The 23,503-nt window shown below is 43.8% G+C and overlaps 1 protein-coding gene across 1 annotated transcript in view; it reads left to right on the forward strand.

Annotated features, from left to right (window-relative positions):
* The window catches only part of KLF12 (KLF transcription factor 12), a gene marked incomplete at its 3' end in the record, with an annotated part of 230,349 nt that overhangs the window by 79,125 nt on the left and 127,721 nt on the right, over nucleotides 1-23,503 (forward strand). The window contains 1 exon segment of the mRNA XM_081326857.1: nucleotides 11,828-11,917. Within this exon segment, the coding sequence (XP_081182983.1) occupies nucleotides 11,852-11,917 (66 nt within the window). The 5' untranslated portion in view covers nucleotides 11,828-11,851.

Consider the following 23,503-nt stretch of genomic DNA (forward strand, 5'->3'; position numbering starts at 1 on the left):
CAATGAAGCTATGAGCTATGCCGTGCAGGGCCACCCAAGACGGACAGGTCATAGCAGAGAGTTCTGACAAAACGTGATCCACTGGAGAAGGAAATGGCAACCCACTCCAGTATCTTTGCCATGAAAACCCTATGGACAGTACCAAAAGGCAAAACGATATGACGCTGGAAGATGAGCCCCTCAGGTCGGAAGGCGTCCAATATGCTACTGGGGAAGAGCAGAGGGCTAGTACTAGTAGCGCCAGAAAGAATGAAGCGACTGGGCCAAAGCCGAAAGGACGCTCAGCTGTGGATATGTCTGGTGGTGAAAGGAAAGTCCGATGCTGTAAAGATTTTTTCTCCATAGGAACCTGGAATGTAAGATCCATGAATGAAGGAAAGCTGGACGTGGTCAAACAAGAGATGACAAGACTGAACATCGATATCTTAGGTATCAGCGAACTAAAATGGACAGGAATGGGTGAATTTAATTCAGATGACCATCAGGTATACTACTGCGGGCAAGAATCCCTCAGAAGAAATGGAGTAGCCTTCATAGTCAATAAAAGAGTAGGAAAAGCAATACTGGGATACAATCCTCAAAATGACAGAATGATCTCAGTTCGAATCCAAGGCAAACCATTCAATATTACAGTTGTCCAAGTCTATGCCCCAACCACCAGTGCTGAAGAGGATGAAATTGACCAGTTCTATGAAGCCCTACAGCACCTTATAGAACTAACACCAAAAAATGATGTCCTTATCATCATGGGGGATTGGAATGCTAAAGTAGGAAGCCAAAAGATAAGCGGAATAACAGGAAAGTTTGGCCTTGGAGTGCAAAATGAAGCAGGGCACAGGTTGATAGAATTTTGTCAAGAGAATACGATGGTCATAGCAAACACTCTTTTCCAACAACCCAAGAGACGGCTCTACACATGGACATCACCAGACGGTCAACACAGAAATCAGATTGACTATGTGCTCTGCAGCCAAAGATGGAGAAGCTCTATACAGTCAGTAAAAACAAGACCAGGAGCTGACTGTGGCTCAGACCATGAGCTTCTCATTGCAAAGTTTAGGCTTAAACTGAAGAAAGTAGGGAAAAGCACTAGGCCACTCAGGTATGAATTAAATCATATCCCTGTTGAATATACAATAGAGGTGACAAATAGATTTAAGGAATTAGATTTGATAGACAGAGTGCCTGAAGAACTATGGACAGAGGTTCGCAACATTGTACAACAGGTAGCATCCAAAACCATCCCAAAGAAAAAGAAATGCAAGAAAGCAAAATGGCTGTCTGAGGAAGCTTTGCAAATAGCTGAGGAAAGGAGGAAAGCGAAAGGCAAGGGAGAAAAACATAGATATGCCCAATTGAATGCAGAATTCCAGAGAATAGCTAGAAGAGATAAGAATGCCTTCTTAAATGAACAGTGCAAAGAAATAGAAGAAAACAATAGAATAGGGAGGACCAGAGATCTTTTCAAGAAAATTGGAGAGATGAAGGGAACGTTTCATGCAAAAATGGGCATGATAAAGGACCAAAACGGCAGGGACCTAACAGAGGCAGAAGAGATTAAGAAGAGGTGGCAAAATTACACAGAAGAACTATACAAGAATGAGCTTAACATCCCTGATAATCACAATGAGGTGGTCACTGACCTCGAGCCAGACATCCTAGAATGTGAAGTGAAGTGGGCCTTAGAAAAACTGAGCAACAACAGAGCTAGTGGAGGTGACAGTATTCCAGCTGAGCTATTCAAAATCTTAAAAGATGATGCAGTAAAAGTGCTACACTCAATTTGCCAGCAAATTTGGAAAACTCAACAGTGGCCACAGGATTGGAAAAGATCAGTTTACATTCCAATTCCAAAGAAAGGCAGTGCCAAAGAATGTTCAAACTATCGCACCATTGCACTCATTTCTCATGCTAGTAAAGTTATGCTTAAAATCCTACAAGCTAGACTCTAGCAGTATGTGGATCGAGAACTACCAGAAGTACAGGCAGGATTTCGAAGAGGCAGAGGAACCAGAGATCAAATTGCCAACATACGCTGGATCATGGAGAAAGCTAGAGAGTTCCAGAAAAACATCTACTTCTGCTTCATTGATTATGCTAAAGCCTTTGATTGTGTGGATCATAACAAACTGTGGCAAGTTCTTAAAGAGATGGGCGTACCAGACCATCTTATTTGTCTCTTGAGAAACCTATATGCAGGCCAAGAAGCAACAGTGAGAACTGGACACGGAACCACTGATTGGTTCAAAATTGGGAAAGGAGTCCGGCAAGGCTGTATACTGTCGCCCTGCCTATTTAACTTATATGCAGAGCACATCATGAGAAAGGCAGGGCTAGATGAATCAAAAATTGGAATTAAGATTGCTGGAAGAAATATCAACAACCTAAGATATGCAGATGATACCACTCTAATGGCAGAAAGTGAAGAAGAACTAAAGAGCCTCTTGTTGCGGGTGAAGAAGGAGAGTGCAAAAGTTGGGTTGAAACTAAACATTAAAAAAACCAAGATCATGGCATCCGGCCCTCTCAATTCCTGGCAAATAGATGGGGAAGAAATGGAGGTAGTGACAGATTTTATTTTCCTGGGCTCCAAGATCACTGCAGATGGAGACTGTAGCCAAGAAATTAAAAGACGCTTGCTCCTCGGGAGGAAAGCCATGACAAATCTAGACAGCACACTAAAAAGCAGAGACATCACCCTGTCAACAAAAGTGCGTATAGTCAAGGCTATGGTCTTCCCAGTTGCAATGTATGGCAGTGAAAGTTGGACCATAAGAAAGGCCGAGCGCCAAAGAATTGAGGCCTTTGAGCTATGGTGCTGGAGAAGACTCCTGCGAGTCCCTTGGACTGCAAGGCGATCAAACCGGTCAGTCCTAGAGGAGATCAACCCTGACTGCTCTTTAGAAGGCCAGATCCTGAAGCTAAAACTCAAATACTTTGGCCACCTAATGAGAAGGAAGGACTCACTGGAGAAGAGCCTAATGCTGGGAAAGATTGAGGGCAAGAGAAGAAGGGGACGACAGAGAATGAGGTGGCTGGATGGAGTCACTGAAGCAGTAGGCATGAGCTTAAATGGACTCCAGAAGATGGTAGAAGACAGGAAGGCCTGGAGGAACATTGTCCATAGGGTCGCGATGGGTCGGACACGACTTCGCAGCTAACAACAACAACAACAATAACATTATTATTATTATTATTATTATTATTATTATTTAAATGTTATTTAAATAGTTGTTATTTTTAGCTCCTGTGGCATGGAGAAGCAGGGAAGACTCTGGAGCAGGCCAAGGCAGTGGTTAAGGCAGGCATGTCAAACTCGCGACGTCACGTGACGTCGCGCGACGTATCGGAACTTTTCCCCATTGCTGAAAATGGGATGAGTGCGGTTTCTCCGTGACACTCCGGCCCGCAGGCCGGCAGTTTGACACCCCTGGGTTAAGGTGTTAAACTGGGACTGAGGGGCCCAGAATCAAATCCACTTCCACATCCATGACCCTGCTGGATGACATTGGACCAGACACCCTCTTAATAGAAGTCTCTCCAGAGTTGTAGTTGTGGGGATAAAAGAGGCTCTGTAGCTCAGGGTTGAACTGGAATGGGCCAACTCAGCACAGCCAACTCACCATGGGACAAGTCTCCATGGGACAATTCAATACACGCAAAAGTTAAATTATGTTTTTACTGAACTGTGGCCAATGATAATAAAATAAAGTTGTAGGAAGAAAAGTCTCCATCATGGTTCCTCCAAGTGGGGAATATACCTGGCAACTGCTTTGGGAAGAAGGTTGTAGTTTATTGCAGAGGAAAGGCAGACAGAAAGATGGATCCAACAGGAAAAGAAGGGCTGAGCACATGTGGGTAGTGGGTTTTTATACCCCCTGGACTCTATTGTCTGGAGTTATTTCCTGTTTCAAGCTTTGTATTTCCTTTGTCACTATTCTGTCCTGAGCCTAGGTGTGTCACTCTAGGATTCTTGCTGGTTGTCTGTCCCAGCCCACCTCCCTGGAGCAGGGGTATGTAGATTTTAGTCTTCTTAGTTTCAACTTCCCTGAATGGTTTGCATCTGCATTTCTATAGTTGGTTTCCACTTGGGGGAGGGAGACTTGGGGTGCTTTTCTGTCTCTAAGATCCTTTTAGGAAATATATTTTCCTGCCCTTTTAATATTTCCTTCTCTGGGGAGCCGACTTCCCACAAAGTCAATCTGGATATACAGGTTACAATAATTCTGAGGGAAATGTGGTCGTTAATAATAAGAGTATATCAATGAAAAAATTAATACAGCACTGAATGGTCTGAGTTGGCCATGCTTGAGTTGTCCTAGATCCCTCTCTGAACAACCAAGTTCAGAGAGCAACAAGGAGCCCGCAAAAAACATCCCCCTTTAAGCTACCTGAGGTTCTTGGAGAAAAGTCAAGTTATAAATCTAAGTGATAATCACAGGTGTAATGGGAGTGACCTGAATCACTGAATCAGTGTTTCCTCGGTTATTTTTGTTGTTGTTAGCTGCGACCCTATGGACAACGTTCCTCCAGGCCTTCCTGTCCTCTACTATCTTCTGTAGTCCATTTAAGCTCACACCTACTGCTTCAGTGACTCCATCCAGCCACTTCATTCTCTGTTGTCGCCTTCTTCTCTTGCCCTCAATCTTTCCCAGCATTAGGCTCTTCTCCAGTGAGTCCTTCCTTCTCATTAGGTGGCCAAAGTTTTAGCTTCAGGATCTGGCCTTCTAAAGAGCACTCAGGGTTGATCTCCTCTAGGACTGACCGGTTTGATCGCCTGGCAGTCCAAGGGACTGGCAGGAGTCTTCTCCAGCACCACAGTTCAAAGGCCTCGATTCTTTGGCGCTCAGCCTTTTTTATGGTCCAACTTTCACTGCCATACATTGCAACTGGGAAGACCGTAGCCTTGACTATACTCAGTTATAATAAACCAGAATTCCAAAGAGTGCATGTTATGAGGACGGCACCTGAGTGAACTGAATTTGACTTGTTTCCGATGAAAGAGAATTGAGATTAGCTGTGCAGTGATGGATTTGAAGCTGTGGTTAAGCTAAACTGAAAGACCAATTTTTGAAGTTCTCAAGGAGAAAAGAGAGGGCGAGCAAGAATATAAGGCATTTTCCGTGCCAACTGTGCCTTTGTTTCTGTCCCCTCCTAGATCTTCCCTCCGTGACCCTTCTTTGACAGGGAAGCATTTTCCCAAAGCATTCATCCTGCTTTCTTCCTGTCCCACCTCCTGGGTTCTGATGAGAAGCTCATCCACTCCATTTCTTCCTTGCTCCTGTGATGTTTCCAACAGATATTCTCTAGCCAAAGAAAGACTGAATTCACTTCCGGACAATGGCTAGTCAACCTGATTCAATAGCAAGGCAGCACAGAGGCCCAGCAGGAAGCTGTAGCTGAACTTTCTGCTTCCAAGGAAATTCTGAAGGGTGCAGCGCTTGCCTTCACTTTACACGGGCAAGTCTAAAATCTTCCTCTTTCAATCACTCCTGCAGCACAGATTCAAAGGAATGGCTGAGATTTCCCCTCCCTCCCTCCCTTTGGGTAATAATTATGTTGATTCTTCAGAAGTCAAAATCTTCAAAGATCTCTGAAGAGATATATAGCAGTGATGGTGGAATTTATAAGTGTCTTTTTTTTTTACATCATTCTCAACTTGTGGATTCTGTCATTAAAATCAACAAGCCTAGTAATAAATCTGACCTGCACAGTGTGGACCTCAGATTGGGTCAGGTTGATTGCAGGTGCTACAAAAACATTCCTGCTAAATTGAATGAGTCAAAAGGACACAGTTATAACATAGATGAACAGCATTCATAGTGGATGTATAGAAGGACTGGGTTTAATTCAACAGAGTTCTTGTCCTGCCTTAAACAGGGAAAGGTGGACTTATCTTGTATTAAAGATAAAGTCATCTTTGAATTTAGCTCAGTCCCAGTTGACTTCATAGAAAACATCCATATCATTTTTTTTAAACAATGCCTCAGGAGAGGATTGGTGCTACTCTTTCGGGGTCTTCTTAACTACTCACATCTAGGCTAAATACCTTGAATTTCTTAGTAGTTCCAATCCAAGGAATAACCAGCCCTGATCCTTCTTAGTGGTGGGCTAAGAGGCTGCATTGGGAGTAGCCTGAGAAGCATTAAGCAGATTTTGCTCCCTTCCTACTCATCCAGCAGATTGCAGAGGTTCACTAATCAGTTTGGATTGGCTGTAGTACATAGCAGATCTTGGTAATCCGTTGTTAGGAGAGGATGTTGAATGTTTGGCCCATGATTGCATATATCCAAGAGGCACTCTAATCTCTGATGGATACATGGTGTCTCCATTTAATACGATGAGGTGAACATTTGAAAGCAGCAGGGTGCTTCAGAAAGTGGGATGACAGACATTAATTTCCCCCTTTTGAATCATGAACTCAGCCACCACTGGAAGGCACACCCAGCTGATTTGAAAGTTATCCCTGATTGTATGTACTCCGAGACTGCATTTTGGTGGAACCAACTGCAGGTCCAAGTCCTGAGCAAGCAGACCTGGGTAGAGATAGCCTTTGAAGCAACTGTCTAGTCCCGGGGTAGGCAACCTTGGCTCTTTTATGACTCGTGGACTTCAACTCCCAGAATTCCTGAGCCAGTTGAAGTCCACGAGTCATAAAAGAGCCAAGATTGCCTACCCCTGGTCTAGTCCTTCTGAAAGATAAGGTTGCTTTAATGGTTGGTGAGAGGTGAAGTATCTTTCTGGACATCCCATTGGATTCATTGCACAGTCCAATACAGCAGTGTCCTCCAACCTTTTGGGCACCAAGGACCAGTTCCTTGGAGAGAGGTTTTTCCCGTGAACCACAGGGGTCATGGTTTCACGTGCTGCCTGCATCCTGCAGATGAGGCTTCACTGGTTTGCGCAGACCAGTTTCTGGCATGCCACAGCCTGGTGCCAGTCCATGGCCTGGGGGTTGGGGACCCCTGCAATACAGAATAACAGAGTTGAAGGGACCTTGGAGGTCTTCTAGTCCAACCCCTGTTGAAGCAAGAGACCCTAGATCATTTTAGACAAATGGTTGTCCAGTCCTTTCTTAAAAGCCTCCAGTGTTGGAGCAGCCACAACTTCTGAAGGCAAGCAGATCCACTGGTTAATTGTTCTTACTGTTGGGAAATTTCTCCTTAGTTCTAGGTTGCTTCTTTCTTTGATTAGATTCCATCCAATGCTTCTTGTCTTGCTTTCTGGAGCTCTGGAAAATATGTTGACCTCCTCATCTTTTTAGGCACCCCTCAAATATTGGAATCCTGCTATCATGTAATCCCTACTTCTTCTTTCCACTAGACTAGACATACCTAATTCCTGCAACTGTTCTTGAATGTTTTAGCCTTCAGCCCCACAATCCTCTTTGTCGCTCTTCTCTGTACTCTTTCCAGAGTCTCAACATCTTTTTTTATATTGTGGTGCCCAAAATTGGAAGTATTCCAAGTGTGGTCTTACCAAGGCATTATAAAGCGGCAATATCACTTCTCGTGATCTTGATTCTGTCCATCTGTTAATGCAGTCCAGGACTGCATTGGCTTTTTTTGGCAGCTGAAGCATTTTGCTGGCCTCCTATTGAAGTGATTATCCTCTAGGACTCCAAGATCCCTCTCACAGTCCCTTCAGTTCGCGAAAAACCTTGAATACATTTCTGTCCACATTCGTAGCCTTCTCTGCGTCCTGCTCTTTTGTTCTCAAAGTGAAACAGGGAGATTTCCTCTCCTAGGGAAATCAGCTTTGGGACACTCAGGAAAGGGAGAGGGGCAGAGGCAGAAGTGACCCAAATAGCAAGAAGGTGTCAATGTGCTAAATGGTGCATGACCTGCTTGGGATCTGCTGATTTATAACTCTGAAAAAAAGGCCTCATTTGCCTACCTGACTTCTCCTTCTGTTGAATAACGAGTTCGGGGTGGGGGGAGATGGTTAAAGTATCAGCTGTAAATTGGTGCAAGGCACGGAAAGGGACATTAGCCTCTAATCAGATTCCAACAGTTCATTAAACCTGCCAGTCTGAGCAGCATCCTTTGTCTGCTCAGGGGCAGGCCCTATTTGGGCCAGATCCAGCTTCGGATCGTCTTTCTTCCCTCCGAGCAACCCCAGGTGCCTGTCACAGCTGGAGACCCTCCCAGCAGAGCAGAGCCTTCCAGGCAGACAACGTGCAGCCCCCTCCCCAATCCATCCGGCAGTTGCTTCTCCCCCTGTGCAGAAGGGCCCCCCTTCACCCAGGCAACCCCACCTCAGGGAGATTTATGACCCCATTGGCCATTGCAGCCTTGCAGTAGCTGGCCTGCTTGGGGCTCGTGGATGAAAAAGGAGGCCTAGCTGTGCCAGGCAGAAGGAGGGAAGGAAGGGCTTTGAGCTGGGCTGACTGGAGAGACAGGCTGGCTGTGCTTTCTGTTCCACCCTAGGCGGATGGCCAAACCGCCACTGCTGGTGACACCCTTGGATATGAAAGGCAGGCCTGATCAGCCCACACCCTCCTGGAAAGCCTCTGGCCTGGCATCATTTCCCCCTTTTATTGTTTTGAGCATTGCCTGGTTGCTAGAAAGTCCTCTGGCTCAGAAGGGGAAGGGGTGTGTGTTAGGGAATGAAAGTGAACCGTCACTTCCCTTGTGAGTCTTTCTTTTAAGGGGCTTTCACCTTCTCCCAAGAAATGGCAGCTTTCATTTTAATTTATGGGATTGCGTGTTATCCCCAAGCTTGCATATGATTCCCATTTGCATTCAAACAGCCCAAATCCTACGCCAGGAAAAGTGGAGTTTTGCACCCAGGGCAGGGGTAGGCAACCTTGGCTCTTTTATGACTCGTGGACTTCAATTCCCAGAATTCCTGAGCCAGCCATGCTGAGGGGACAGGGAGAGGTTTCCATGCTGAGCCATGCTGGCTCAGGAATTCTGGGAGTTGAAGTCCATGAGTCATAAAAGAGCCAAGGTTGCCTACCCCTGGCCTAGGCCTAGGCCGCTTTATGACTTGTGGACTTCAACTCCCAGAATTCCTGAGCCAGCCAAGCTGAGGGGAAAGGGAGAGGTTTCCAAGCTGAGCCATGCTGGCTCAGGAATTCTGGGAGTTGAAGTCCATGAGTCATAAAAGAGCCAAGGTTGCCTACCCCTGGCCTAGGCCGCTTTATGACTCGTGGACTTCAACTCCCAGAATTCCTGAGCCAGCCAAGCTGAGGGGAAAGGGAGAGGTTTCCAAGCTGAGCCATGCTGGCTCAGGAATTCTGGGAGTTGAAGTCCATGAGTCATAAAAGAGCCAAGGTTGCCTACCCCTGACTCAAGGTAATTTGTGATATTTGCACAATCTGTGTATCACAGAACTCAGTTTTGGAAGTTCTGCCTTTCATCCACTGGAAAATGATTTTGGGGTCTTTTTTGGCTCAGCAAGCAGAACAGCTTAGTTGGTGGTCCTCTTTGGTTGAAAACACAAGGGCTAGGAACTTTGTTTTTTCTAGCACATAAAACTTAAGTTATAACAAAAAGCAAACCCAAATTCTGTGCCCAAAGCATTTTTCCATTGTGACGGTTGCATAGATCTGAATTGTAGGTAATCCTTGACTTACGACAATTCATTTGTTCAAGGTTATAACAGCACTGAAAAAAGTGACTTATGACCATTTTTCCTACTTACGACTATTGCGGCATCCCCACGGTCATGTGATCAAACGTTTGACGCTACCTATTAGAAGCCACCTATTTTCACATGTGGTGGACTTGTAGAAACATAAAAGCTTTTTGGATCAAAATTTGGTGGAACATTCAAAAGATTTTTAAGAGAAAGATAAAGTTTTCTCCGCAATTATTTTTATTGGGTATTGTTGTAGATTGTGATGTTAAAGAAACCAATTTGATGTTGAATATGATAACAGCAGCACGGTTACTGGTGGGACAATATTGGAAGAAGGATAGTTTGCCTACTATAGAAGAATGGGTGCTTAAAGTTTCGAATCTTGCAGAAATGTCTAAGATTTCTGCTTACTTGAAAGATCATTCACAGGAAAGATATATTTCAGTTTGGAGGAGATGGATAAATTATATTCAGAACAAATATGGGACTAAAAAGTTCCATTTAGCTTATGAGTAGATTTTAGAGGGATATTGTTATTGGTACTTTGTTTGTAGTTATGTTAAAGGGGAGTTAAAGCACATTATGAATTTGGTTAATTGTATATTATGCATAATTTTTATTTAGAATATGATTATTGTAACTATAATCCTGTATTTAGCTCTGGGAAGTGGGGGGGAAGTGGGCGGGTTTGGGGTGGGGGGGATTTGGGGATATATTGTAAAACTTTGTTTTTGTAAAACTTTTTAATAAAAAAAAACAAAAAAAAGTTTGACGCTTGGTAACTGACTCATATTCATGACCGTTGCAATGTCCTGAGGTCATGTGTTCACTTTTGCGACCTTCGACTAGCAAAGTCAATGGGGAAGTCAGACTCACTGCACAATGGTGTTATTAACTTAACAACTGCAGCGATTCAGTTAACAACCGTGGCAAGAATGGTCATGAAATGGGACAAGATTCACTTAAAAACTATCTTGTTTAGCAACAGAAACTTTGGGCCCAGTTGTGGTCGTGAGTTGAAGACTACCTGTGCATAATTCTGAAACAAGAAATCACATATTTATACTTGAAGGTGCTAATATTGGTCCTCCAAGAAGATATTCAGGGTGCCCATCTAGAAGTCCCTTATAATGCAGAGGGAAACAGCTCTGATTGTCTTGGAGAAGGCTTGGAGAAGACTACAATCCATGCAGACTCCCAGGAACCAAGGGAAGAGTGCAGAGCCATTCTGGGCTGATCTCCGAAGTATCACCATTAGACTGCATGGCCTGTAGTCTTCCCCAAGCCTTCTCCACTGCTCCAGATCCCATTTTTCAATATGTGTGGCATTTGTGGAAGAAAGTTGACAAAGACAAAGCCCGAATTTGATCCCTGAAAGAGCCAGGTGACATTAAAGGAAGTTTTGCATGGGAGAACCAGCCTGAAGAAGATCTAAAAAAAAAGGTTCTCCAAGGCTTAACCTCCTATCAGGGGTTATGAAGGGAAAGCCATGGCCTGCCAACAGTCCATCCCAGGACACGTTCCCCTATCCTTGACCATATCTGCCAAGAGCTGTGGCCCTGGGATTTGGAGAGGGGAAGCAGAAGCAAAAAGAAATGGACTCTGAACCTCTTGTCAGGGAATGGAGTTGGCATTGAAGCAAGACGTCCTGCCAGAGGGAAAACGAACCAACCATAAGGCTGGGGAGGGCTAGTTTGTTGTTGTTCTTAAGTGCCCAGGCTAAAAACTGGAAGACTGTGAATTTTAATTGCACCTTAGGGTTCGAGCCAGCTGCGTGATCTTGGGCCAGTCCCTTTCCCTCAGCCCTAGGAAGGAGGCAATGGCAAACCACTTCTGAAAAACCTTGCCAAGAAAACTATAGGGACTGGCCCAGCTGTCTTAAACACACCAAAAAGAGAGAGAGAGAAAATGCCACATAGCTACTGCCACGTTTACAGCAGTTACAAACTCCTGTTGTTGTTTTTTTTGTAAATTCAAGGGCCACGTTGTCTTTGTTCCCATTTCCAATAAAGGAGAGAGTCTGGAATAAACTGAACTCCATTCATTGAAACAGGAATGGTTTGAGATCAGTTGGGTGCAGAACTGATGTGAAAAGTGTTGGCAGATACTTGCCTGGAAGTTCTTGGAGATAGATAGACCTGATCAACAGACAAATCCTTGCACTTTTTCTTTACAAACCAGAATGTTCCATTGCTTTCTTTCTCTTGGGCTCATCTTTACTTTTCTTCTTCTTCTCTTTAAGGCTATTAACACATTGAAGAACAGAATGTTAATGCTTGATGGGATGCCTGCAGTCAGAGTCAAAACGGAGCTGCTGGAATCAGAACAAGGGGTGAGTATCAGTCTTCCGTTCTTCTCCATCCCGCTAAGATATTCCTGCTTGCTTAAACCCTGGGGAAGTACCCCTACCCCTAGGCATCGCTATCCAGTAGGGGGGATGATCTTGGCACAAATGGGTGCAATTCTCCATCCAGTTTCTTCTCGCCTTCAGTGTCATATCTGGTAGAGCGAATGCACTCTTGGCTCTTGCTCCGAAATTGTCATCTACAAGCTTGTGGGGGAGAGTGGAGGGTGTCCAGGAAACTGTTTTGAGAGAAGGAACAAGGCATAGCCACACCGTCATGCAGAGATGCAGCCACTCGAACAATTGGTGGAGCAGTGGGCTAATGCTTCCTTAAGTAACACCAGCTGCCTGCAATTAGTGCAGGTTCGAGTCCCACCAGGCTCAAGGTTGACTCAGCCTTCCATCCTTCCAAGGTAGGTAAAATGAGGACCCAGATTGTGGGGGGCAATAAGCTGACTTTGTAAAAAATGCCGCTTGTGGTGGGGGGGCGAAAGCCCTAATAAGCAGGCATATACATAGAATGAAGGCTATTGCTAAGCACATTGACTTGTGCTTTAGATTGTAAGCCGCCCTGAGTCTTCGGAGAAGGGCGGGATATAAATGGGATTAAAAAAAATAAATTCTTAGTATTTGTTGGTGAAGAAAGTAAAAAGTGGGGGAGAATCATTTTGTTTTCTTCAACAATTAGAATAATCCTACTAGTACATGTTTCCTTGCAACACTGGAAGTAAAGCTACCTAGTTGGTAAAAAAAAAAAAATTAGAGAAAGAAGCATTCTTTGAGTGATGTTGGAACTAGTAGAACCTTTTCTGAAACTGTAATCTTGCTCGGAGAGATTATGAAGATGAAATAAGAGCAGAGTCAACACTACAGTGGTGGTGTAAGAGATCTTGTGGTCAGAGAGAGAGTCCAGATTTTCCTGATCCCTTCTTTGGCCTGAACAGATTAAACCTTCAAAATGCTTTCTTCACTATGGAGATCCTCAATCGTGGCTGTCCCAAAAGGCAACTGGACCTTCAAAAGGCAACTGGACCTTCTGAACTGAAGAAGTGTCTTGGATGAGAACTGAAACATCTACAACAGACACGTCAAACTCACGACATCACGTGACGTTGTGCAACGTATCGGGACAGTTTTGCCATTGCTGGCAATGGGGTGGGCGTGGCTTCCGGATCACGCATCCGGCCCACGGTCCGGCAATTTGACACCCCTGATCTACAAGGAAGAAAGCTGTGAACGTCCAGTTGCCTTTTGAAAAGCACCTTTGGAAAGTTGTCCTCACAAATGACTTTGTGCCATTTTCTCCTTATTGTCACTCCTCATGGTGATCTCTAAAGCCAACGCCTTGTCCAATAACTTATTCTACCTCCTTTATCTGCCATTAGTGCTCCATTATATCAAAGGAGAGTTAACCGAAGTGAATGCAAAATTGCAGGAGGGAATTGGTTTCCTGGCAAGGCTTTTCTGGAGCAGAAGGCCAAGCAGTGAGAAGTCCCCAAAGGTGCTTTATTTCTAAAAGGCAACTGGACTTTCTTGTTTTTCTTGAAGACATTTCGCTTCTCATTCATTTCTGATGAGGATGGTGGAGAACGTAAGGATTTATATTCCTTGCTGCCATTGGGTCATTAGCACTATAAATTTATAAACAATATAAATCCTTCACCATTCAGTCAGAGCTGAAGAAGCTTCTTAGGTGAGAAGCAAAACATCTTCAAGCGAAACTAGAAAGTCCGATTGCCTTTTGAAAGAAAGCGCCTCTGAGGCAACCATGACCTGGATGAGGGAGAATCTTCACAGACAAGCAGTGAGAAGCTTAAAGAAGAACAGATCATGAATTGGTTTATGAATGTGGTGAAAGCAACGATAGTCTGCAAGGACAGAAAGTTATGGAGCGAGAGAGTGAAGGATCTTGATGTAAACTAGATTTAGCTATCTCTCTTTCTTTCCTCCTATATGTTCTTTGGGTCTTCATTTTTGGGCCATGTCTTTCACTCTCTTTGCACAATTTGTCTAATATTTCAGGTCCCCAAAGGGAATAAGATACTGTGGTGGGTGTAAACGTGGAATATTCCTTCATGCTTCCTCTGTTCTCCATGAAAGAGACCTTCAGAGATCACCAAGCCTGCAGATTCCTTGACCAGTCCTTTTAGCTAGAGGCTGGGATCCTTATCCCATCATTGCTGTCTTGGAGTCTGAAGGCATGTCTTCCTGAAGTCCAGCTCCTTCAAGACTACTTGGCTGGCTGTAAGAAAAGAAAGCAAAAATCAGAATTTCTGGTAGCATTAAAAAAAAAAAACTTGGCATGCTTCTTATTAAAAACATGCCTTGCCTGCCATGCCTGCATTTCCATAACTGTGGAATTATCTAAAAGTCACCGTGTGATCCTACTTTTGTAGGAAAGAGCAACGAATGATAATGTTGCAGTCTTCTGGCATTTCCCACTCCCCCCCCCTCAAAAAATAAATAAATCAGAAGAGCTGGATTTTTTGTCCAGAAGCTCCTGGAATGAAGTGAGGCAACACAGCCATGAAATACCTTCATTCACCTTTAATAAGTCCTGATCTTCTTCTCCTGGGTGTCTTATATAGCTTTCCACAGTTCTGCAGCAATGGTCCCGGAGAGGTATGGGGTGGACATGGTTCTTTTGCGTTCCACAGAAAGCTGGTCAAGTGTAGATAAGAAATTACCTCCCGTGGCCAATAAAAGTGCTAAACAATCTTGTTTGTACTGTTTATTTTTATTCTGGGTTCTTTTTCCTAGGTTTTTAAGTGCTGCAATTTCACTTTACTGTTCTTTTGAGGTCCATATATAAACTTCAATTCCCTCCCATTCCTTCAAGGAGAACGGGAAGATGCATCTCCCTTTTTTACCTCACATAAATTATCTTCCTGGACTTTGTCTTTAGTTTCATACTTGGAGGGGGAAGTAAGGAGATGATTTTGGGTGGGGTGGGGTGGGTGGGATTTCCCTCGGTGCCTCACTACAGCCATGGAAGGCTGTTTACTCCAAACCTTGGAGCAAAAGAAGGATAAGACCTGTGAGGATCAATAGACAATTTGTTTTTTTTTTAATATCACAGAGCAGCCTCGAGTCTGAATTTCTCTCTCAGGCATATGTGAGGTCATGGGGCACCCAAAACATCTCTTAATGTTAGAAAGGCATCCCATTTGTGTCATGGTGGAAATCTCAAGGCTTTTGAGAAGAACCTGTTAAGATAGCCTAGGTAGGTATCTGCCCTGGGTTGGGAACGGTCCTAGTCGAGAGGTCCTTGGTACTCTCTGAGCTTGCTTGTTTGTTTTCTTGCAGACATTCCATTACACAAACTAGGTAACATCATCGGGACCTGCACTTATGTTGTTACCTAGTTTGGGTAATGAAACATTTCAGCAAGCTGAGAGAGCATCAAGGACCTGTCCGGTCAACCCTGAGCTACAAATATTCTCCTTTATTAGGTCCTAGTTAACTCTGGCTGATTTGAACAAAACTAAGATGCTTTGTATGTGAATGAGAGATTACTAACAATCACTAACAGTGTAGAGTATATTAGCATTAGATCGTCCCATGCTATGTAGCGTATTGGGCTGCAAAGGATCTCCAGCATTTTTAGTCTTAGATGAGCACTTCAGACTCTAAATATCAGCCATGTGATGTTCAGAGCCTTTAAGTCTTCCACGAATGTTCTTCACCAAGTATTTTGAGGGTGTCCTCTTGGTTGTTTGGCATCAAGTGAGGCCCATCTCATTAGCATCTTGAGGATTCGATTGTTCTCCATGCAGAGAATATGACTTGCAAGTAGGAGTCCTTCTGTATGACAATGTTATGTGGTTTGCAGGTTGTTTTTTTTAAAAAAAATTTCCTATTCTACATTGGTCCTGTAAACAGCAGTGTAGAGTAGGAAGTAAAAACAACAACAACAACAGAAGAAAGGTAGCAGTGATATTTCCATACTGCAGCCAAAGAAAATCTTCCCTGCTCATCAAGGTTGGAGTCGATCTGAGAGTGTCTTGGCCTTTAAGCCCATGTGCAAGTTGTGCTAGACTTCACTACTGGCCTAGTCCTGAAACAGATCTAGAACCTAGCAGAAACGGGTTCTCAACAGGGCTCCGTTTGGGAAGCCCTTGGTCCAACCCAGGAATCAGGAATTCATATGAGAATTCAGTGGCTTCTTTACAGTCTCAATACTTAAAAGTCTCACTCTTAACTTTTTTTCTTTAAAGTTTTCTTTGCAGATAATCTGTCTCTGACATCCTTGTGGGAGCATCAACAAATCGTGAATGCTCTCTATGAAAATTGTTTTACTTGTGGGTCTGAAATATTTTGTTTTGGCCATAATTCCCTTCCATTTTTTTTAAAGCATGCCTGTTCTCTGTTTGAAATTCCAAACCATCAATAAAGTAATGAAAGATGCTGAAAGCTGAATAATGATTCAGTACAATGAAATCCAAACAAACTTTGCAGAGCTGTATAAATAACTCTCAGCCTCACTTGACTGATGGGTGATAATAGCTTTGCTTCTGAGGCAGCTCCTGTGCCTTGATATTAATGGTGACTACTGACAATAGGAGTCCAAACTGACCTGTAAGGGGGTACAAACAAATATTTCCAACTGAAAGTAACTAGTAGGGGATGAATACATTTTGCAACTGCTTTTGCTTGAGGTACATCACTTCAAGATTGTTCCTTTAGATCAGGGGTCTTCAAACTTGGCTCTTTTATGACTTGTGGACTTCAACTCCCAGAATTCCTCAGCCAGGCCTGGCTGAGGAATTCTGGGAGTTGAAGTCCACAAGTCATAAAGGGCCAAGTTTGAAGACCCCTGCTTTAGATCAATGGTCCCCAACCTTTGTAGCTTTGCAAACTAGCAGTGGTGGCAGGAGGGGGTCACAAAAGATGACCACATGACTCTGGGACATTGCAACCATCATAAATATGAGTCAGTTGTCAAGCATATGAACGTAAAGCACATGACACAGCCTAATCCCATCAATGTGCAAATGCTTGCGTGGCCCGGTTTCCAATGGGCCACGGACCAGTACCGGTCCGTGGACTGAGGGTTAGGGACCCTTGCTTTAAATCCTAAGTACAGGGTTAGGTTTGTCTGAATGTGAGCGGTGCAAGTTCCAGATCACTGTTGACATTGCCACCATTCTGTGGCAGCAAGTGTGGCCAAGAAGAAGGATTTCCCATCTCTGTTTCTGTGACGTTTTGCAGAGTCATCCAGTGGTGTTTCTTTCTGGCACTGAGGGAGATTCTCAAAGAGACAGGAGAGTTTGGTTGCCACATAGGTGTCTTGGGGTGATAAGTTTGCATAATACTTTGAGTATAAAGGTTGTTCAGATCAGTCATGACTGGCGGGGGGTGGGGGCAGGTATGTTCAGCATTTTTCTTGGATCCTGGTGCTTTTCGCCTTGAGGTTGTATTAGGGAGATGGTATGGCTCAAAGGGATGCGGTGGCTCAGTGGGTTAGGACACTGAGTTTGTCAATCAGAAGGTCGGCTGTTTGGCGGGTCGAATCCCGAGTGCCGCGTAACAGAGTGAGCGCCTGTTACTCGTCCCAGCTTCTGCCAACCTAGCAGTTCGAAAGCATGTAAAAATGCAAGTAGAAAAATAGGGACCACTCTGGTGGGAAGGTAACAGCGTTCCGTGCGCCTTTGGCGTCTAGTCATGCCGGCCACATGACCATGGAGACGTCCTCGGACAAGCGCTGGCTCTTCGGCTTTGAAACGGAGATGAGCACTGGCCCCTAGAGTCAGAAACGACTAGCACACAAGTGTGAGGGAACCTTTACCTTTTTATCACCCTAAGGGTGAGGCCCAGGAAGTTGTTAGTGGCACTTTAAAGCAGTGTTGGCACATTTTTTTAACAGTGGCATGATCAAACTGCTGGTGAAGAAACCTAATCTGAGCCTGGAAGTTGAAATCAAACCAGCCTTGAAGCCATCATCACCTTTGAGGGCAACAGGCATTCTGCATTTATTTATAGCTGTCTTGGTGACCATCCTGGAGCAGGGCAAGCTGAAAACCCTCTTGCTTCGCTTGGTCCTTTTCTGCAGCTTCTAATAAAAATAGTCCAGTAGTATAAAATGGAGAAAGATGACATAGTGCAATGTGTCTTGAAGGAAACATGCGAGGACAGGACTGAAATACAATATGTAACATTATGGCAACTGATCTCAGGAAAAAAAAATAAGGACGGATCTGGTTTGCAGGGGATCACCAGCAACAGGACTGTAGCTTGGACTGGAAAGTCATTAAAATATCTTGGTGTTGTGATTCAGGGTCAGCCTGTGGGGTCGGCAGTTGGATCGGACGACTCAGAGGAGGAGGAGGGGGGTGTTGAAGAGCTTGCTGATGATGGCCTTGAGGCTCCGCAGAGCCCTCAGCCGGGCCCCTCCCACCTGGTCACGACGGAGACCCAGCTGTGTGAGCCTGACAGCGTGGATGAAGATGACCCACAGCTGGCCCTGTTCAAGGACGCCCGACGCAGGAGGCAGTCAATTAGGAGTAAACAGAGGAAGGCAATGGGGCTCCTCGGAAGGGGGCAGAGAGAAGCCACGCCCTGAACTCTATATAAGGGGAATGTGTGGGAGGGCTGGTTTGCTGAAGGCAACCGCTTGGATAGTTCCTGTTTCATAGCTCCTGTTTCATGGTTGGTGTCTTGTCTTGCTCTGTTTTATGTTAATAAATTTGGCAGGCTTTATTCCAGCCTCTTGCCGTTTGTAAAGGGGTTGTCCCTGCTTTTGCTGAAGGGCCGTTAGCAGGCTGGTACAGAACACTTGGTGCCTCCAGTCCAAATGCTCACTGGATTCAGCCTTGCTTAGCTTTTCAGATGAACCACAGTTGGCCAATTGCTTCTCTTTGTAGTGATATATGAGAGTATCTCATATATATGTTTATCTCTATGAACAAAAACTCCTAAGAAACAATAATAATGAGACTGAGAATAGGAGCTAGACCTACCATCTGCTTGCAAGTAATCCTGAGCATATATAATGGGTTGTTTTTCCCTGACACCGAAAGGCTCTGACCGTCCTTTCATCACACAGTTAGTTTGCACCAACCTCATGTCTTCCAAAATTCTCTAGCCCAAGACAGAATGAACCATCCTTGATTAACTAAGAAACTAATTAGGGTTGGCCCTAGGTGGTACAAGGCTGGGTGGCTATTTGATCCTCCAAGGTTACAGGATATGTGGGATGCTCAGAAGACAATGGCAAACCACTTCTGTAATATTTGCCATAGGGATGCTACCGCCAGGATCTAGGTTTGACTTGAGAGTATCTTTACTTTAATTTATTGACCAGGAAAGTGTTGACTTCATATTATTATTTGAAGAAGATTTTGTGCTTATTATGGAGTAATAACTAATTTAAAATGGAAGGATTTTTCTAGAAATTAACAGCTGATTTTATTTTTAATTCTCATTTTTTTATTAATTTAATATAAAAACAAAGAGAAGTTAAAAATAAAATTGGAAGAAACAGATAGCAGTATATCAGCCCTCTCTAAGCAGTTTACAGAGTCAGCCTCTTGCCCCCAACAATCTGGGTCCTCATTTTACCAACTTTGGAAGGATGGAAGGCTGAGTCAACCTTGAGCCAGTGAAAATCAATTTCCTGGCAGTGTGCAGAGTTATCCTGCAATACTGCCTTTTAACCATTGCACCACCACACTCGAAAAAGACCAACAGCAACAAAACTGCATTAAAGATAAAAATTATTCAGCACAATTTTTAAATGCTTCATTAAACCTTGACAGCACAGAATAATATTGATATATCATTTCATTACCTCAGTAGAGATCTGCTTCACGTCTGAAAGAGAGCCCATATGGATGATACAATACTGTAAATCTGGAATTACCTTCCTTTGAATGTTGAATAACATTCAGTGAGCTTCCTACAATTTGCATTGCTTAGGCTAAACAAAGCGTTTAACACAATGTGCATAGCCCAATGGAAATCATCTTGCACAAGAAACCTCCATTACATGATGGTAATTGGGGATGTACATAGTTACAAACAAACTTTTATTGAAGTAGTTTGAATAGTAGTGAGAGTTTTGGTCTGTACCTGATTAGATCCTGCTGAGGATCTGAGAAACATTGACTGTGGTCTCCTATGTTTGTTACAATACCTGGCCTGCAATAATCTCACCAAGGACTAGAGGGCAGCAGAGAAATTCAGAAAACTTTCTTAATTCTTTCCCCCCCAACTTGGGAAAATCCAGATTTTTGCAGCCAAGATTGGGAAGCCCTATCTACTTCCCTCCTAAATGGTTTTGGAGGAGGGTCTACGACAACTCACCATGGCCAACTCACCACAGCCAACTTGCTGCATCTGACATGCACCCAACTCACCAAGGGACAACCGGCTACGGGACAACCAGCCACGGGACAAGAGTTATACTAATATCAAAGAAATAGTGAAATGGGATTATTTAAAGAAAAGATGCCAACGGAGCAACAAAATGAAATGTGAATAACATTAAAAAATATATTATTTTAAATAATTACATTTAATTGTTGAATTGCCCTGCAATGAGTTGGCCATGTTGAGTTGGCCAGGGTGAGCTGGCTGCAGCAAGTTGTCCCATTCTGTTTGGAGGATTGGAGAGTTCTCCAGAATAAATTGGAGAGAGAGTAGAAGACAAAAGTGACTTGAGAAGCCAACAGGCTATGGGGTGTAATGCCAGCCACCTTTATTTGCAAGGATACATCTTGTTTGAGAAAATGATGAAAACTGGGTGGGCTGATGGAATGGATAACCTAGGAAGGATTCTCCCTAGCTCATTCTTGAGTAAAGAGATGTTTGGTGCCAATGACCACAGCGGTCATTTCTCAAGAACGATTGCAACTTGCTCTCAAAACAATGTCCCCTTTCAGAAGTGATCGGAGAGTATTGTAAAGCAGAAAAGTGACAACTTACTGCTAGAGGTTGCTTCAGTTGCTTTGTAGGAAAAGGGAATCACGTCAAGGCCAGTTTGCAGCAGAAGTAGCACAGATAATAAATCTTGCATCCTCTTACAGAGCCTTTTAAATTGGGAATGCCTGCCACAGGGGCAACTCCCATGTTCCTGGAGAACAGCAATAAATTTCCATGGAGTTTTACAGGGCTCCAGATACTTGTCTGCTGAGTCGGAAGCTCTGTGGAAGGAAATGCCAGTCATTGCAAAGAAAATAATTTATGGGTGCCCTTTGCAAATGTTTTATTGAACACAGAGTTTTCAAGCAAGGGAGCACAAGCTCCATTTCCCCTCCCCCCCCTTAACCTGATAAGTTTGTAAATAAAAAGGTTTGGATGTGATTACAGGTGGAGCTGATTTAAGGGGGTTATCCTGAATTTCTACTTTAAGTGGTATGGTTTTTATTGAGCCGGGTTCTAATAGATCAATGGTATGAGAAGCAGAAGCCTGAAGTCATTTTGCAAATATAGATACAACTCACAAACTAACTCTCTCTCTCTCTCTCTCTCTCTCTCTCTCTCTCTCTCTCTCTCTCTCTCTCTCTCTCTCTCTCTCTCTCTCTCTCTCTCTCTCTCACACACACACACACACACACAGAGAGAGAGAGAGAGAGAGAGAGAGAGAGAGAGAGAGAGAGAGAGAGAGAGAGAGAGAGAGAGAGAGAGAGAGAGAGAGAGAGAGACTAATAGAATAGGCTTATACACCACCCCATAGCACTGCACTTTCTGGGCAGTGTGGAAGGCTGAGTCAACCTTGAGCCCCAACAGGATTGAACTCCAAACTGTAGGCAGAATTAGCCTGCAATACTGTACTTTAACCACTGCACCACCCGGGCTCTTTAATGAAATTGGATTTATCTGAAATTGGATTTCACCAGACCTGAATAATAACATCATTTGAACAGATGAGATGTATTTGAGGAAGACTCCACCTTAATGTGGAACACATTACATTTCATTAATGAAGACTACTCTCTTACTATTATGGACTTAGACTTGGTAACGGCCTGCTCTTATTATTTATATTTTTTCCCCTTGGATAGAAATACTGAATAACTAACCTCATCTAAATTCAAGAGCTCCCTAAGCAGATATATCTCTTGGAGTGATAAATGAGTTCAGATCATTTCCACCAGTTCTTTGGAAGTGAAATATAATTTTTCATGATTTCCTTTAATTAAGGGATACATCGCCAACACAATTCTTTTAGTGGAGCTGTCAAAACAAATTTTAATTTGTGGTTTGCAAAATGCCACATGATGATTTATCATTGTAAGGAAATAAAATAGAATATGAAATGAACAGGTAAGAGGAGACTGTCAGATGCTATTTTGAGAGCCAGCTTTCAACTTTCAGATGGTGAAGACGGTTTTATAGCTGGGTCTGTGCTGAGATCCTCACCTTGTGGATGCTGAGAGGAGGCAAGAAGGGAACCTTTGCTGTAATCTGCTGTCTGCCGACAGAGATAAATTCCTGTCACTCGTCAAATAACAACAGAACTCCAAACTGCACTGTAGAATTTCCTCAAGAAGATCCAGATGATCGGAGAGACCTCCGATTGTGTTCCGGGTGTGAAATAACAGAAACCAAGGAAGGTTGGAGAGTCTGAAGGGCCCTATCTTGGGATCTTGTAAAAGTGGGCAAGGGATGAACCTGTTTGCTCTGTCAGAAAAGTTGTCTTCCAAACAAGGCACCTTTGTAATTGGGACTTAAGGATCAGGCAGCTAGACAAAGAAGAGGCGGGCTACAGTATGTGCAACCAGCTATCTCCTCCCCACTCTTTTGCCTCCTTTGGACATATTTTTCTGACAAGTGTCTGCCAGAGCTAGTCATTCTCATCCAGTGCTTTTTTTGTAAAAGAAAAAGGTGCCGGAACTCACACATGTCATACAACCCGCTTTGCCTACCCTACAAGGTTCCATCCAAAAAAGGTGCTGGAACTCTGTTCTGAACGTTGTTTGAGAAAAAAAAGCCCTGTTCTCATCACATTGGCTTGGTAGAGCTTTATCTGGTGGAATGTTGGACTATGGTAGCTGACTTGTCCACATTCCTTACTTTCTGAAGCCCCTTTAATTCTACAGCACCAAGACCGTTCGGCCTTCCACAACCTGGTTCTCAGGCAAGGAATTTGCTCCAGTTTGACTGGAATGTGCCGTTGCAAGGAGACTACTGCAAACTTGTCAATAAGGCACCAACAGCAATATTGTATCATGAACCAGATTCCTGTTCCATCATAATTAGCCATGTCCCCATCCTAAAACTGCAGGATTGCAGTCATAACCACAGGACCAAGAGGGTCAGGAGAAAAGCTCTGTGCTCTGTTTCTAGCTTTACGTTATGCTGGTAAGCTTCTGAGAATTTTATGCTAGAAATTGTCTCAGTGCACCGTTTGCCTGATCCAAAGGCAGCCACTCCTATTTCTTCTCATAAAGCCTATTATAATATCATCTGATCCTCCCAAGTGGCCCTCCTTAAATTTAACGGACTCTCTTCCCCCCCCCCCCAAAAAAAAAAAAGGTGTCTTAGACATAACATTTTTCCACCTCTGTCAGGGTAATCTCAACATCTCGTAAGACAGCCCTTTATTCTGAAAAGGCCATACTTTGGAGCTGG

This window comes from Vipera berus (assembly GCF_964194415.1).
Source record: "Vipera berus genome assembly, chromosome: 4".
Classification (NCBI taxonomy): domain Eukaryota; kingdom Metazoa; phylum Chordata; class Lepidosauria; order Squamata; family Viperidae; genus Vipera; species Vipera berus.